General features: G+C 61.8%; 2 protein-coding genes and 1 long non-coding RNA gene across 5 annotated transcripts; 2 read left to right on the forward strand and 1 right to left on the reverse strand.

Moving 5' to 3' along the window:
• Positions 1–241: 241 nt before the first annotated feature.
• On the reverse strand, positions 242–4,266 carry LOC135311488 (uncharacterized). 3 transcript variants are annotated; one of them, XR_010371114.1, is made up of 4 exons: positions 3,932–4,266; positions 2,787–3,103; positions 1,610–1,859; positions 242–466 (listed from the first exon to the last, which is right to left on the reverse strand). It is a non-coding gene; the product is annotated as an uncharacterized LOC135311488 (long non-coding RNA). The 3 variants fall into 3 exon arrangements; XR_010371112.1 differs by adding an exon at positions 1,992–2,301 and having other exon boundaries at positions 2,787–4,266; XR_010371107.1 differs by having other exon boundaries at positions 2,787–4,266.
• A 1,314-nt stretch (positions 4,267–5,580) lies between these two features.
• On the forward strand, positions 5,581–8,148 carry LIPT2 (lipoyl(octanoyl) transferase 2). Its single transcript, XM_064441595.1, has 2 exons — positions 5,581–6,104; positions 7,476–8,148. The coding sequence occupies exons 1-2, from the start codon at positions 5,615–5,617 to the stop codon at positions 7,706–7,708; spliced, it is 723 nt and encodes a 240-aa protein (XP_064297665.1). The 5' UTR covers positions 5,581–5,614; the 3' UTR covers positions 7,709–8,148.
• A 1,161-nt stretch (positions 8,149–9,309) lies between these two features.
• KCNE3 (potassium voltage-gated channel subfamily E regulatory subunit 3) lies at positions 9,310–11,756 on the forward strand. The gene is made up of 2 exons (XM_064441596.1): positions 9,310–9,649; positions 10,917–11,756. The coding sequence occupies exon 2, from the start codon at positions 10,930–10,932 to the stop codon at positions 11,245–11,247; it is 318 nt and encodes a 105-aa protein (XP_064297666.1). The 5' UTR covers positions 9,310–9,649; positions 10,917–10,929; the 3' UTR covers positions 11,248–11,756.
• The last annotated feature ends 3,380 nt before the right edge of the window (positions 11,757–15,136 follow it).

A 15,136-nucleotide genomic window follows, 5' to 3' on the forward strand; every position in this document is an offset into this window, starting at 1 on the left:
AGCCCAGCATTCGAGGTGGGGCCTCCCCAGGGCCGAGCACAGGGGCCCCATCCCTGCCCGGCTCCTGCTGGCCACACCAGTGCTGACACAAGCCCGGGGGCTGGTGGCCTCCTTGGCCACCCGGGCACTGCTGGCTCATGCCCAGCCGGCTGTCAGCCAGCACCCCAGGGCCTTCTCCGCCGGGCACTTCCCAGCCCCTCTGCCCCAGGCCTGGGTAACAGTAAAATAAAAAAGAGTAAGAATAAAATCCCCAAGATGTTATTAATGCCCTGCCTGTATCGGCCCCTGCCTGTTCTGTGGTTGCCGGAGCGGTGTAGCCTGGCACAGCACCTGTGCTGTCCACAGAGCTGCAGGCAGTGGGTTCAGGACGGGGCTCTCCTCCTGGCCCTGGGTTGTGGCACAGCTGTGCTTGCGGTGAGATTTCTCCTGCCTGGTTTCCCACTGGTAAAGTGGTTCCTGATCTCATCTGTAAAATATTTCAAGATCTGTCAGTATGCACTCGCTCCACCTTTTTCTTCCTCTGGTGTTCTAACTCTGATGTTTAACTGTCAGCCCCCTGAGGTATGAAAAGCAGAGTCAACAAAACAAGGTTACTTCAAAAGAGCTGAATTTCTAAAGAACACACTGACAAGCGGGTCTGACTCCCAGATGTCGGAGTTGAGTAACAACCTGTCTGTGTGACCTCTGCTCTCGCCTCTCAAGTCAGAGGCCATGTGAAAGTGCACTGGAGAGTTATAATTGTGGGACAATTTGAGGTTTGGCTCTACTTATAATCTGTACCAAAGTTGTGTGGGTCAGGTAGCCAAGTCACGAGTTATTTGATGTAACAGGTGAAGTTTGTAGGGATTTGAAATCAGCACGACTAGGAGGTAAAATGCCCTCAGTGCACTAAAACAGCTGCCCCTTGCAGCTGGCCGTGCTTTGATCTCTGTGGCTTTGGAGACATGTCATAGAATCACAGAATCATAGGATGGTTTGGGTGGGAAGGGACCTTTAGAGCTCATCTAGTCCAGCCCGTTGCTGTGAGCAGGGACACCTTCAGGTCGATCAGGTCACTCAGAGCCCGTCCAGCCTCACCTGGGATGTGTCCAGGGATGGGGCATCGACCACCTCTCGGGGCAGCCTGGGCCAGTGTCTCACCACCCTCAGCGTAAAACATTTCTCCCTTCGATCCAGTCTGAATCTCCCCTCTTTTAGTGTAAAACCATCCCCCCTCGGCCTGTCACAGCAGGCCTTGCTAAAGAGGTCGCCCCCACCCTTCCTACAGCCCCCCTTTAAGCACTGAAGGGTCGCAATAAGGTCTCCCCGCAGCCTCCCCTTCCCCAGGCTGAACAACCCCAGCTCTCCCAGCCCGGCCTCGCAGCAGAGGGGCTCCAGCCCCCGGAGCATTTCTGTGCCCCCTCTGGCCCCGCTCCAACAGCCCCGTGTCTGTCCCGTGCTGAGGAGCCCCGAGCTGGAGGCGGCGCTGCAGGGGGGTCTCACCTGGACATGTTCCTTCTGGGGCTGCTGTTCCCAAAGACCCACCAACATCACTGCATGCCAGCCTGCTCCCTAACTGAGCTCTTCCAGAAGATTCCTCTTAAAAACAGTGCTGTGACGAGTGTTTAACCTCACGGGGATGGTTTCAGCGGGTCTGGGAAGTTGTGCCGGTTGAGCAGAGGGGAGGGTGACCTCTGGCAGGGTGGCCAGCCAGCAGCATGGGACAAACCGGAGATGAGAGCATTTTCACGGGGGTTGATGAAGGCCAAGCGGCGCATCCGAGCTTCGCGAATGGAAACACCAGCTCCCAGAAGCCCAGGAACCTCGGAGGAGCGGAGCGGCCCGTCACGTCAGCTCCAAGATGGGTCAAAAGATGACAACTGCCGAGAGAAGCACAATCAGCACAGAAACTCACGCTGGCTCTGACCCATCTCCCCAGGCGCAGCAAGGAGCTTCCCTAATGACTTCCTTAATGCACCCCGCAGTGCACGCAGCCCACGGCACAGCCTTACACGTGTGTTTCCTTGTTTTTCCTTTGTCACAGCCTCAGGAACGTGCTTCTTCAAGTCAATGAATAGATCGGGGGGCAGGAGCAGTTCTGGCTGTGGGTCACATCCACCGAGATCCTGCCTGAATGAACTGGAGATCTCAGCCTGAGCGATTCCCTCCCAACACCCTCAGGGAAAGGTTTATTATGGAAAGTGAAAACTTCTGTCCTTCCAGATAACTGCAGGACTGGTAGCTGGTGCTTGCGGGACTTGATTGATGCCGGCGTCCTGTGTAGGGAATTTCGCTGGCCCCTCCAAGGTATCGCACGGGAACCTGCGGGCACGCAGCTGGTGTGATAGGGGTCAAGGGAAAATAGCTTAAGGCTTCCCAGCACCGCCTCCTTACGCACCAAGCTGGGAGACCTCCCCATCCGTGGAGGTCTTAGAGACCCAGCTGGGTGTCACTGGGGATGGCCAGGCAGGATCAAACCCCGCCGGGGCGAGGGCGGCCGAGGAGGTGACCTCTGAGCTCCTTTCCAGCCCTACGGGAGAAGGGAGGCGTGCGGGGACGGCTCCACAAACAGCCAGGGATGCTCCGACGTCTTCAGGAGGGGCTTTTTCTTGTGAGCTCATGTAGCCCACAGCACAGCTGGGATCCAGCCCACGCGCCAAACTTTTGCACGCTTCAAATAATTCATGTGATTGGCATGTGCGGTTACCTCGTTGCCAGCGTGGCCCTTAAGTATGATTTTTTGGAAAAAAACCCCAATGGGATTTTGCTGGAAGGCTTGGGGCTGCGCGGGGAGGGGGCTGCCGTACCTGGAGGCGCGAGGGGCAGCCCAGGCCGCACGCTCCGCTCCCGGCTCTCCCTGTGACGTCGGGACAGCTCCATCACCGCTCCGTGACATCCCGGCCTTGCCAAAATCAACAGGAATTTTGTCCCGGACTTCACCGGAGCCAAGACGTTGCCCTTTGCGTCCGTCTGTAGCTCTCTGTGTGCTGTGACAGTCCCTCTTGCCAGGCACCTGTTTCACAGCCACCACCTTTGTCCTTCCGTCCCCTTCCTGCCGTTAAGCCCTGACTTGCACGAGCTCTGAGGCTCCCCGAGGGAGGCTCTCGTGCCAGAAGAACGGGCTCTGCAATCAAAGGAACTGGTGAGGATTCAAGAGGCTCGTCAAATGTTTAAGGTACCCAAAGGAAAAGGTACGACAAAACAGCAAGTTACCCTATTGCGAACAAATAAAACCACTTTAAAAATACTCAGACCCTGATAGAAGGATAAAACGTGAGTCACCCGTGGCTCCCGTCCATCCAAATTTCCTCCCTCGCTTCAAAAGCAGGATATTGACAGTAAATACCCCAGCGATGCTCATCTCTGTCAGCTTATTTATGAGGATCCCAGACCTATTACACAAAACTCTCCTCGTCTTACGCATGCAGCGCCGCCGCAAGCCAAAAAGGAAGAGCGTTTGGCTTTGATCTCCAGCAAGAAGTTGATGCTTAATCATAAAAAAAAGGAAATAACTCGATACACGCACAATGTTGGTGCAAAATACGGGTTTCTCCTGCCAAGGGCAGAGACCCGGAGCCGCTCTCCCGAAGCGGGTGGTGGAGGCGACGATACCACCCGAAGCACGCTGGGTGCTGCTCCGTGTGCTCGAACACGAGGCAGTACAACAGCCCGGTGGGGTTTATGGTGTTTTTTTTCCCCCATTTTTTGTTCCTCCCAGGCCATATTAATTTTATAATCCATCTAAGCACTCGCTCCTTTTCATCAAGAAAGTTGAGTAAACAAAGGGAAGCGCCTTCCTTTGCAAGTACCGGCACAGGAGTTAATGCTGTTGGCAGCCAACAGCTGAATCACCGGTGGCGGCAAGGGGTAGGTTACCCAGCGAGGCGTATTTTTTGATAAAAACCAAAGAGTTTATTAATGCAGCTGGTTGCTCTATAAAACCAAAACATACTTTCACACGCTTAATCTGGTCAGTAACTCGGAAGGACTGCGGGCTGGGAATGGTGTGCGCGGGTTTACGGCTGACCCATTAGCGGCCCGACCAGACTTGCATTATTTTCTACATTTATAAGAAAAAGTTGAGGTGGGAACGTTCTATCACCTTCAGAGCCGCGGGGTGACGAACTGCAGCGCGCAGCAGCGCTTCAACGGTACGATAACTAAATTTACAGTCCGCAGCCTTGACGCGCCACCTGAGAATCCCAATTTTACCCCATTTTGAGCGGGTCTGTGATTGCCCGGCCAACCAGAACGCCCCATCCCTGTGCCCTGCCTGTCCCCCCTGTCTTCCCGTCCCCCCCGTTGCCCCAAACCCCACGGTGGTGGGGGGACCCTCTCCCTCCTCACCAGGCCCCTCCTGCAGCCCCGGGCCCATCAGCCATCCCCAGCCCCTGACCTCGTCCCCCCGGCCCAGGGCCCCTCCCCTCTCTCTAGCCCATGTCCCTGGGCACAATACCCCGTCCCCAATCTCCCACCCCCTGGCTTCTGTCCCCCCGCCGCACGCCCCATTCCCTGTACCCTCTCTCAGGCCATGTTCCATGTCCCCAGGCCCCGTCCCCCATGACCGAGCCCCAAACTGCCATCCTCTACCCCCCTGTCCCCATCCCCTCTGCCTGTCCCCTCTCCCCTGGCCCCATCCCCCATGCTTGTCCCCTATCCCCCCATCCCTGCCCTTTGCCCCCATCCCCGTCCCCATCCTCCATCCCTGTCCCGTCTCCCATACTGTCTGTGCCTGTCCCCTCTCCTCCATCTCTGTCCCCTACCCTCCACCTTTGTCCCATCTCCCTTGTCCCCCATCCCTGTCCCCTCTCCCCTCCCCCCTTCCGTCCCCTATTCTCCATCCCTGTCCCCTCTGCCCCATCCCCCCTTCCCCATCTGTCCCCTATCCCCCATCCCTGTCCCCTCTTCCTTGTCCCGTGTCCCCTGCCCTCCACCTCCATCTCCTCTGCCCCATCCCTGTCCCCTACCCTCCACCTCCATCCCCTCTCCCCCATCCCTGTCCCCTCTCCCCCATCCCTGTCCCCTGCCCTCCACCTCCGTCCCCTCTCCCCCATCCCTGTCCCCTCTCCCCCATCCCTGTCCCCTCTCCCCCATCCCTGTCCCCTGCCCTCCACCTCCGTCCCCTCTCCCCCATCCCTGTCCCCTCTCCCCCATCCCTGTCCCCTCTCCCCCATCCCTGTCCCCTGCCCTCCACCTCCGTCCCCTCTCCCCCATCCCTGTCCCCTGCCCTCCACCTCCGTCCCCTCTCCCCCATCCCTGTCCCCTCTCCCCCATCCCTGTCCCCTCTCCCCCATCCCTGTCCCCTGCCCTCCACCTCCGTCCCCTCTCCCCCATCCCTGTCCCCTGCCCTCCATCTCCGTCCCCTCTCCCCCATCCCTGTCCCCTCTCCCCCATCCCTGTCCCCTGCCCTCCACCTCCGTCCCCTCTCCCCCATCCCTGTCCCCTCTCCCCCATCCCTGTCCCCTGCCCTCCACCTCCGTCCCGTCTGTCCCCCCACCCCCATCCCTCCACCTCCGCCCCTCTCCCCGCCCCTCTCCCCATCCCCATCCCCACCCCCGCCGCCCCGGGGCTCCCCCCGCCCCGCCCCGCCCCCTCCCGGCGGCCCCGCCCCCCCGGGCCCGGGCCCGCCGCCGCCATGTCGCGGGGGCCGGTGCGGGTGCTGCGGCTGGGGCTGCGGCCCTACGCCGAGGCGCTGCGGGTGCAGGAGCGGTGCGTGCGGGCGGCGCGTGCGGCGCGGGACGGGCCCGGATCCCCCCCCGGCTCCGGGTCCGGGTCCGGGTCCCCCCCCGGGGAGAGCGTGGTGCTGAGCGAACCGGCGGGTCCCGTCTACGCGTGGGGGCTGCGGGGCGCCCCGGAGGCGGCGGCGGCGGCGCGGCTGCGGGCGCGGGGCGCGGGGCTGGCGGCGGCGCGGCGGGGCGGCCGCATCACCTTCCACGGGCCCGGGCAGCTCCTCGCCTTCCCCGTGCTCGACCTGCGGCGCCGGCGGCTGCCGCTGCGCGGGTACGTGGGGGCGCTGGAGGCGCTGGTGCTGCGGCTCTGCCGCCGCCTCGGCCTGCCCGCCGCCCGCGGCCTGCCGCCGCCGCTCACCGGCGTCTGGGTGGGCGACAGCAAGCTCTGCGCCATCGGTGAGCGCCGGGCGGGGGGCGTGTGCGCCGGGGGGGTGCACTGAGAGCCGGGCGGGGGGCGTGCACCGGGGAGGCTAAGCACGGGGTGGGGGGGGGAGTGCACCGGGGAGGCTAAGCACGGGGTGGGGGGGGGAGTGCACCGGGGAGGCTAAGCACGGGGTGGGGGGGGGAGTGCACCGGGGAGGCTAAGCACCGAGGGGGGGGGGGGTGTGCACCGGGGAGGCTAAGCACGGGGTGGGGGGCGTGCACCGGGGAGGCTAAGCACGGGGTGGGGGGGGGGCGTGCACCGGGGAGGCTAAGCACCGAGGGGGGGGGCGTGCACCGGGGAGGCTAAGCACGGGGTGGGGGGGGGGCGTGCACCGGGGAGGCTAAGCACCGGGGGGGGGGGCATGCACCGGGGAGGCTAAGCACGAGGGGGGGGGGGGCGTGCACCGGGGAGGCTAAGTACGGGGGGGGGGGGGTGCACCGGGGAGGCTAAGCACGGGGTGGGGGGGGGGGTGTGCACCGGGGAGGCTAAGCACGGCGGGGGGGGGGTGTGTGCACCGGGGAGGCTAAGCACGGGGTGGGGGGGGGGGGTGTGCACCGGGGAGGCTAAGCACGGCGGGGGACGTGCACATGGGAGGCTTTGCACTGGGGGGCGGACATGCACCGGGGGAGTGATGCGCAGGGGGATGTGGACCAGGGAGGTTTTGCACGAGGGTGGTGCACCCGGGATGTTTTGCACAGGGGGGCGTGCACAATAGCAGGTTGTGCACTGGAGGGGCGTGTTGGGTGTCCTGCCTTGGGGTTACGCGGACCGTGGGGAAGGTGTGCACCCACCGGGGAGGACGCGCAGGAGACCCTGCACGGGTGGGGAATGCACGGGAAGGATGCACCGAGGAGCGGGGTGTGGAGCAGCACAATTTCAGGCCCCTGCAACCCAGCCAGGGCCTCGCAGCCAGAACCAGGGCACAGCACTTCGCACCTCTGCACCTGGGTGCCTGCAGCCTGCTCCCCAGCCTTTCCCCCCTCCCCCTTTCCCCCTCTGTGCTGTTCCTGCACCCCTTCCCAGTGCCCAGCACCCCCAGCCGGGCTTTGCAGCCTGCTCTCAGGGCCCTGCACCGCAGCCCCGCATCCAAGCCCACGCAGAACCCCAGCAGTGGGAGGTGCTGGGGGATGCAGGGCCAGGGTGGAGGGAGCAGGACAGAAAGCACCCTATCTGCCCCAAATTTGGGGTGTCTGCACATAGGTTAGGGGTCTTCCCTGGCAAAAGTGGGGAGCACGGTGTGGGAGGGTGGTTTATGGTGGCCTGAGCAGCGTGGCCATTAAACATCTCACGCCGAGGCATCCATGGGAATGGGTGCTGAGGGGTGCATGCTTTGGCCCCCGCAGGGGTGCACTGTGGGAACCACATCACCTCCCATGGGCTGGCGCTGAACTGCTGCACCGACCTCACCTGGTTCGACCACATCGTCCCCTGCGGGCTGGAGGGGAAAGGCGTCACCTCGCTGAGCCGCGAGCTGGGACGGCACGTCACCGTCGACCATGTCCTTCAGCCCTTCCTCGACTCCTTCCAGGAGGTGTTTGACTGCACTTTGGTCTTTTCGGAAGAATCCGGGGACTAGGAGAGCTGCGGCGCCTCAGCTCGGTGTTTCGGCAAACCCTCGGCGTGGCTGGCGAACGGCGCGGCAGCCGCTTGGGGCTTTTATTGCGAGATGAGCTCTCGTGTCTTTGCCTGTAGACGGTGTGTGAACAGTGGCGCAGGGGTTCGGGCTGTTGCTTAAACATCCAAACCTCCAGTGGGGATGCTCTCCCCACTCCCGTGGGGCTCTGTCCCTCCGCTGAGACCTCCGAGGGTACCGTGTCCCTGCCACTCGCTGGGGAAATGCCCAAACAGGCACTTTTGTGTGGTTTTTCTGCCTCTCTCTCCCCAAAGTCAAAAATCTCTGTGAACGTTCATGCGCCCTTTGGGCAAGAGGAGGAGGGACCGGTCGGTGGAGCGTCTTTCCCTCACTGCTGCATAAAAAGAGACCGATTTTGTATAAAGCGAGTTGTGGGAAGCTTCGCTGCTGATCCTTTGCTCATTTATTTACCCCGAGACTTTACAAATAACGACTTATTTCTCACCCTGTGCCCTGAGGAATCCTTGCAGGGCAAAGATCCTCGCTGCAATGTCAACTGGCGGAAAAATCTCTGAGAAGAGGCTGTGAACGGTGGTTAAAAGGCCGCCAGAGCGATGCCGATGCGGTGGGAAGGTGGGAGGAGGAGCGGAAGGGGTTGGGGTGTCTGAGGAGAGGAGCCATGGCTGTCCCAGACCCAGTGGGACCATGCAGTGTCCCGGCTGGGACTGTGGTGCTGGAGGAGATGTCACCGGGGTCCGAGTTCCTCCGAAATCGCTGCTCCGACTGCAGCATCCGCGTGGGCTCGCAGCGGCTGTCCTGGACGCAGGGACACGGCGGGGCTGGGGTCCTGATGGTGCTGGGGTCTGAGCCCATCAATGCAAACCTATAGGTAGAAACATATAAACTGATTTTAATAGACAAGTTTCTTAAGGGGTAAGAAGCCAACCTGAGACGGAGCTACCCAGCACTCGCGGCTCTCCCGGTGCGTGGGCAGGAGGGGCAGTGGCTGGTCTGAGCTCTCTGAAACCCTCCCCCGCTGGTTGGTGGCATGGCCACGGCCATTTCTGAGTCACCCCCCCACCTTGCTGGCAGACCTGAAGCCTGTGTCTGCGGCACGGCCCTGCAGTTGGATGGATGCTTTGGGGTCAGGAGATGTGGAAAATGGCAAATAAAGTCCCCACAGCCTGCCTGGAGCAGGACCTGACCCCCACCTGCAGCCCATCACCACTGCGCCGGGCCTTCTTTCTGCCCCATGAGCTGTGGAGTACCTGTGCTGCTGCCCCCAGGGGATTTGGGTGGGCAAGGGGTGCAGCTGGGAGCAATGGGGCTGGAAGAGCCCCAGGTTGGGGGGAATCAGTAAGGCTGGAAAAGACCTCTCGGATCATCAAGTCCAACCCCCAACCCAACACCCCCAGGCCTCCTAAACCATGGCCCCAAGTCCCACGGCTACACGGTGGTTGAACCCCCCAGGGACGGTGACTCCCCCACCTCTCTGGGCAGCCTGTGCCAATGCCAAATGGGGAGAAAAACCCCATTTCATGGAGTGGGCTCAGCTGTGGGAGGGGTTGGGAGCAGGGGTGAAGGCATCCCAGGCAGGCTCGGTGCCCGGTGCAAGGGCTCAGGGACAAGCGTGGACGGACGGAGGAGGGACAGGAAAGCGTGACCGGCAGCGTGTGCCGGGAGGGAAAGGCAGGGTCTGGCTCTCCCGGCCCCGTAAGGCCTCTGGTATCCGGCCGGGGCGAGGAGGCTGCGGTGGGACCCACAGCGTTGGGGACAGGCTGGTGGCCCGTGCCGGGGCTGGGTGGCTTTGGCAGGTGGCTCTGCCCCGGGAAGGGGAGGAGGCTGCCCGGCACTCCCAGCCCGCCTGGCATCCCTCTCTGCCACCCCGCGATGCTCCAGTCCCGGCTCAGCCTGGCAGCAGCGCAGGCAAGGAGGGCACCCCAGGTGAGTGCGATCCCCCCCTTCCCCTCCCTGGCCTTACCCCTCCCCCCAAATGCGGGGTCCCCCCATGCTGTACCCCATCTTTGGGTCCCCTCCTAGGATAAACCCAGATTTTCCCCTAAATCTCCCAAATTCAGCCTCTTCCTGCTTCAAACTTGTTTCTAAGTCTGGAAGACAGCCAGGTCCGAGCCCATCCCTGTGGGCTCGTGGCTGCTCGGCCCCTTCCTCCTCCTTCCTGCTGCAGCCTGATCCTGGGAGGTGGACCCTGGGTTTGGGGTGACTTTTTTTGGGGTGGGGGGGTGTCAGCTGCCTGTGCATGGGGCAGAGCTGCTGGTGCTGCAGGCGCAGGGTGCTGGGGAGCCGGGGGGGCCGGTGGGCACACCGGGGGATGACAGCGGTTTGTGGGGCCGGTGTGTCCCACAGGACAGCACATGTTCGGGGGGGGGGGGGGGGGCCGTGACCCCATGACCCTTCTCGCCGTGCTTCCTCCGAGGTCCCCGGTGGGGTGTGAGGGTGTAAAAGGGCACAGAGGGCACGTGGGGGGCCAGGGTGGGCTGGCAGAGGGGCAGCGTGTCCTGGCAGGGGGCCGGGGTGGGTCTGGTACCCATAGGGAGTGAAATCCCTGGTGGGTTTTAGGGCAGTGACCCCTCGGGATGGGTCCACGGGGTGTGTGGGGGGCTGTGCTTGCTGCCAGGGTGGTTGTGGGTCCTGGCTCTGAGCTAGGACCAATGGGGGGAAAAAAGGGGGTCCCTGCTCACCGTGGGGGACCTGGCCTGGGGTGAGTGGGGTTGATGGACAGCAGGATCAGTCCCAGAGCTGTTACTTAGGATGGGGGACCCCAGACAGCCCCCCCCCAGGGTCTCTTGGGTGCCAGCTCAGCACCCAAGGACATGGGTGGTGCTGGACACAAGTCCACTGTCCCCCCACTTCCCTGGAGGGAGCAGTGTTTGAATTCAACCATCTCAACCCCCTGGGACAGCTGTGTCCCCCCACTGTCCCCATCCCTGGGGCAGGAGAGGGGGGCAAGCAGCTGCCCCGGAGCTCTGGGGGCTTTATTCTGTTTGTGGGAGGAGTGAAATTTGGGGAGGGGGCTGCTGTGAATGTAAAGGGCTTGGATGCCCCTGCTCCTACCCTTGCTGCGTGGCAGAGGAGGCGTTCAAGGACCGTTTTGGGGTTATCGTTGGGTCTGGCAGGACGTCCCCAGCATCATCCCGGGGATGCCGCCACCACAGGGGCAGCCCTGGCTGAGCCTCCCAGTCCTTCCCCGCAGGCTGGGCGAGGACATGGAGGAGGACAACCAGACGGAGACCTGGCACCGAAGCCTCCAGGCGGTGCTTAATGCCTTGAACCAGACGCTGCACGGGGTTGTCCTCTGCCCCACCGACTGCCCTGCCACCGCCACTGCTGCCCCGTGCAACGCCAGTGCCCATGCTGGCCGTTCCGGCCGCAACGACAACGCCTACATGTACATCCTCTTCGTCATGACGCTCTTCGCTGCCACGGTGGGGAGCCTCATCCTGGGCTACACCCGTTCCCGCAAAGTGGACAAGCGCAGCGACCCATACCACGTCTACATCAAGAACAGGGTCTCCATGATCTGAGCCCGGCCCCGGCGCCTCGTCCCGCAGGAGCCGGTGGGTTTGGGGCCATGTTGTTGCTGTGCATCCCCACTGCTTGCGGGATGGGGCAGCGCTGCCGGCCAGCCTGGCCCCAAAGCTGCTGGGAAAACCCCCGCCGGTGTCCCTGTGGGGGTGCTCAGCCCCGGTGTGAGCACTGCGGGGATGCCCTGGCAAGGCTACGGCTCCTGGCTGGCAGGAGCTGGCAGGGTGCGACCCACGGGCGCAGACTGGTCCCGCAGACCCACCTCAGCTGAGCCCTGGCGGGTCAGCGATGGCTTATTTCCCACCGTGGCCTGTCGAGGCTGGCAGGGGCCTTCAAGAAGAAAAATTCACCATTTCCCTGCTCAGACCGGCCAGCGTGGACCTCCGTGGGCTCCCAGCAGCTTCATGACATGGGCTAGCGGGCTTTTCTGGTGCTAAAACCCTGTAATTTTTGAGCTGGGCCGGGCCCCGCTTCTCTGGCGGGGAATTAAAGGAGGTGGTGGTTTCCAGTGGGGTCGCGTTTGCTTCTTCTCTGAGCAACATCAGTGTCGGGGGCGATCCATGGGGCACCCCTCCTTGCTGGTGCCCTGCCTTGGCTGCCAGAGCCTGGGGGATGCTGGAAGGGCTAAACCTGCTCCCTCTGTGCTGCTGAGGGGGCATCAAGGGCAACCCCTTGGTGGCATCGCCACCACCGTCCCAGGACACGAGATGCTCTCTCCCCGGAGCATCGCTCGAGCCGCGGGCAAGCAGTGCGAGCATGGCCTGAGCCTGGCCGGAGGCATCCGGCTCCACGCGGCCCCGAAGGTCTCTCCGGGCTCCGGATGGTGATGCCGAAGTTTTTCCTGCTTCCTTCCTGCTGTCGGCTGTAGCTTTGGCCTTTTGTACCGCAGGTCCCAAAGGTGTTTTCCATGGGGCGAGGGCACAGCGGCGGACGGGAAGGGGATGTTCTTGGGTCCTGCTGGGCTCCTTGGCTTTGGCTCCGCTATTAAGCTGGCCGGGTTTGGGACTGATCCGTGGAGTGGCCGGTGTCCAGGACAGTAAACGTCCCCATCCTTCAAAACAGGCTGTGGTGCAGAGCTGGCCTCTCGCACGTCTTAACCTGTTAATAATGGTATAATTAATGTCTTTAATTACAGCTAGATTAGCTGATCCATAGGGGCCTTTCCGCCTGCATTCAAAGGTTAAACACAGCTGCAATGTCTGAGCCCAAACAGTGACGCCAAACCCTAATCCAAAAAATAATACTGGATGTGAGCATGTTTGGGGTAGGGCTGGAAACCTTGGCACCAGAGGTACTGGGACGGCGGCAGCAGCTCCGTGGCCAATTCCTGATTTCCCATGCCCTCGGCTCGGGTGCAGAAGCCAAGGCAGGGGGGGTTTGGGGAGTCCTCGGGGGCTGCCTGCTTTGGGGCTGAGCCCGCTGTGAGCTCTGAGCCGGGCACGTGGTGCCGGTGGGGCTTTCTGGGGACGTGGGGGTGAATGACCCCAACGTCCCCTGGCACCTGGCCCAAGTGGGAAGTAGCTCGAGAGGCTTCACTGTGTTTGTCTTGTGGTTGCAGCGCTGGGAAAAGAAAATAAACCCTTTACCTGCAAATAAATTGGGGGAATCGGGCCAGGCGAGACAGCAACCCTCTGCCGGGTTGGTTTGCATAAGCAGACGCAGCGGTTGGGTTTTCTCCACCTCTGCGGTGTTTGTCCTCCTCCAATACCAGCTCCTCTGGTGGGATGAGCTACAAGTGGCCACTCGCACCAGGGCCAGGATGGGGGGCCCTGGGATGGGGCGGGTGTGGAACGGTGAGTGCGGCACCCCAAAATCCCCCGGTGATGTGGTCTCCTTGCCTCTCCTGATGGCCACCAGCCCTCCCAGGAGAGGGGAAAGCTGGCGTGGATCTAGTGACCCCAGAGTCCCTTCTGCTGCTCTGACCAGGGTGGTTCAAGTCTGTTACAGGGTGGCATGTCATAAAAAAATTTTAAAATGTTGCTTTTCCCTAATCCAGAAGTCCCTAAGAGGGGAAAAAGCCTCCTGCAGGACATAGCTTCTACGGTGATCATTATTCACCCCGTTTCTTACCCATTGGCAGCTCCTCCCGTCTGTCCCTGCAGTGAAATGCCGAACAGAGTCTGCTGCAGGGCTGGGGGGGATGCCCTGGGCGCTCCCACCCCGGGGCCTCGGGCTGACGCCACCAGGCTGGGTGACAAGGTGCCAGTGCCACCTTGTGGCAGCTGCCTCAGGGTCCCCGAGACACGGGCTCCTGCTCCTTCCCGAGGGCACCCTGGGATCCCCGAGGCCAGAGCAGCCGGGCCTGTCTCTGCGGGACCCACAGATCTAGGATGGCTGGGTGTGTCCCCATGGGACCCACGACTTTGGGCTGGTTGGGTGTCCCCGTGAGACCCAACACTCAGGAGTGGTTGGGTGTCCTATGGGACCCATAGCTCCAGGCTGGCTGGTGTCCCCTGGGACCCACAGCTTTGGACTGCTTTGGTGTCCTGTGGGACCCATGGCTCCAGGCTGGCTGGTGTCCCCTGGGACCCACGGCTTTGGGCTGGTTGGATGTCCTGTGGGACCTAGGGCTCCAGGCTGGCTGGGTGTTCCCTGCAGGACCCAACACTCTGGGCTGGTTGGTGTCCCCTGGGACCCATAGCTCCAGGCTGGCTGGTGTCCCCTGGGACCCACAGCTTTGGACTGGTTGGGTGTTCCATGGGACCCATGGCTCCAGGCTGGCTGGTGTCCCCTGGGACCCACAGCTTTGGACTGGTTGGGTGTTCCATGGGACCTACTGCTCCAGGCTGGCTGGGTGTTCCCCATGGGACCCATAGCTCCAGACTGGCTGGGTGTCCTGTGGAACCCACAGCTTTGGACTGGTTGGGTGTCCTATGGGACCCATAGCTCCAGGCTGGCTGGTGTCCCCTGGGACCCACAGCTTTGGACTGCTTTGGTGTCCTGTGGGACCCATGGCTCCAGGCTGGCTGGTGTTCCCTTGGGACACATGTCTCCGGGTCAGCTTGATGGGCTCATCTTCAGCAGGGGGTTGTGCTGGGTGCTGAGGATGCTCGGAGGGGTACGGAAACAGGGGTTTACATGGGAACACAGCTTTGGGAGCCTCCTGAAGTGGGTTTGCTTCAGCTGGTGGAGGAAGGATTTCAAGACTAATTAGGTGCTCATCCCAGAGCTCAGAGATTCCTTGTCAAATCCGATGGGGCTCTGGACGCGCTCCCTGTGCTACAGCCCCAGGAGCAGACAATTTCTGGGTAACGCACACGCAGTTTGTTTTAATGGCAAGGAGACACACTCAGGCACGCAGAGAGGAGAGCTGGGGAAGCGCTGGCCTTGGCTGAATCGTTAAATCCAACGTGCAAATTGTAGCTGACTTCATTCAGGTTTTAATCAAATTCAGCTAGAAAAAAAATATAGGGCTCATGGGAGGGCAATATATTTAAGATTTTTTTTCCTTGGCACGCAGCAATGAATCACGGGCGAGACGATGTCTGTAGCAGTTAGCCTGGTACTGGGAAACAGATATTGATACGTCGTGTGTAAGGGACGTTCAGGCTGACCTTGGCTGAGCGAAGCAGCGGTAGGGTTGTCGGAGTGACGGGAATCACGGAGGCCTGTTCCTGGGACTGCTTTGATGCTGGCCATTTCGATAAGAAATATGCAAGGTGAAACAGTAGCAGGGCAGGGACTGATAGCGATGGTACCGCCGAGCGATGCCAGCAGGTATCAGTGAATTTTACCTAACAGCATGAGGTGCCTTTGGCAGTTTGTGGTATATTGGTTTTGGCCGGTGAATATGCGGCACTGAGGTATGGAAAGGTGTGTTCACGGGCTTCTCCGAGACAGCGGTCAGTGCTCGGTGGGAATCCTGCGCCGCTGATGGGGCCAGCCTGC

The sequence above is a fragment of the Phalacrocorax carbo genome, chromosome 1 (genome assembly GCF_963921805.1).
Source record: "Phalacrocorax carbo chromosome 1, bPhaCar2.1, whole genome shotgun sequence".
Taxonomy (NCBI): Eukaryota; Metazoa; Chordata; class Aves; order Suliformes; family Phalacrocoracidae; genus Phalacrocorax; species Phalacrocorax carbo.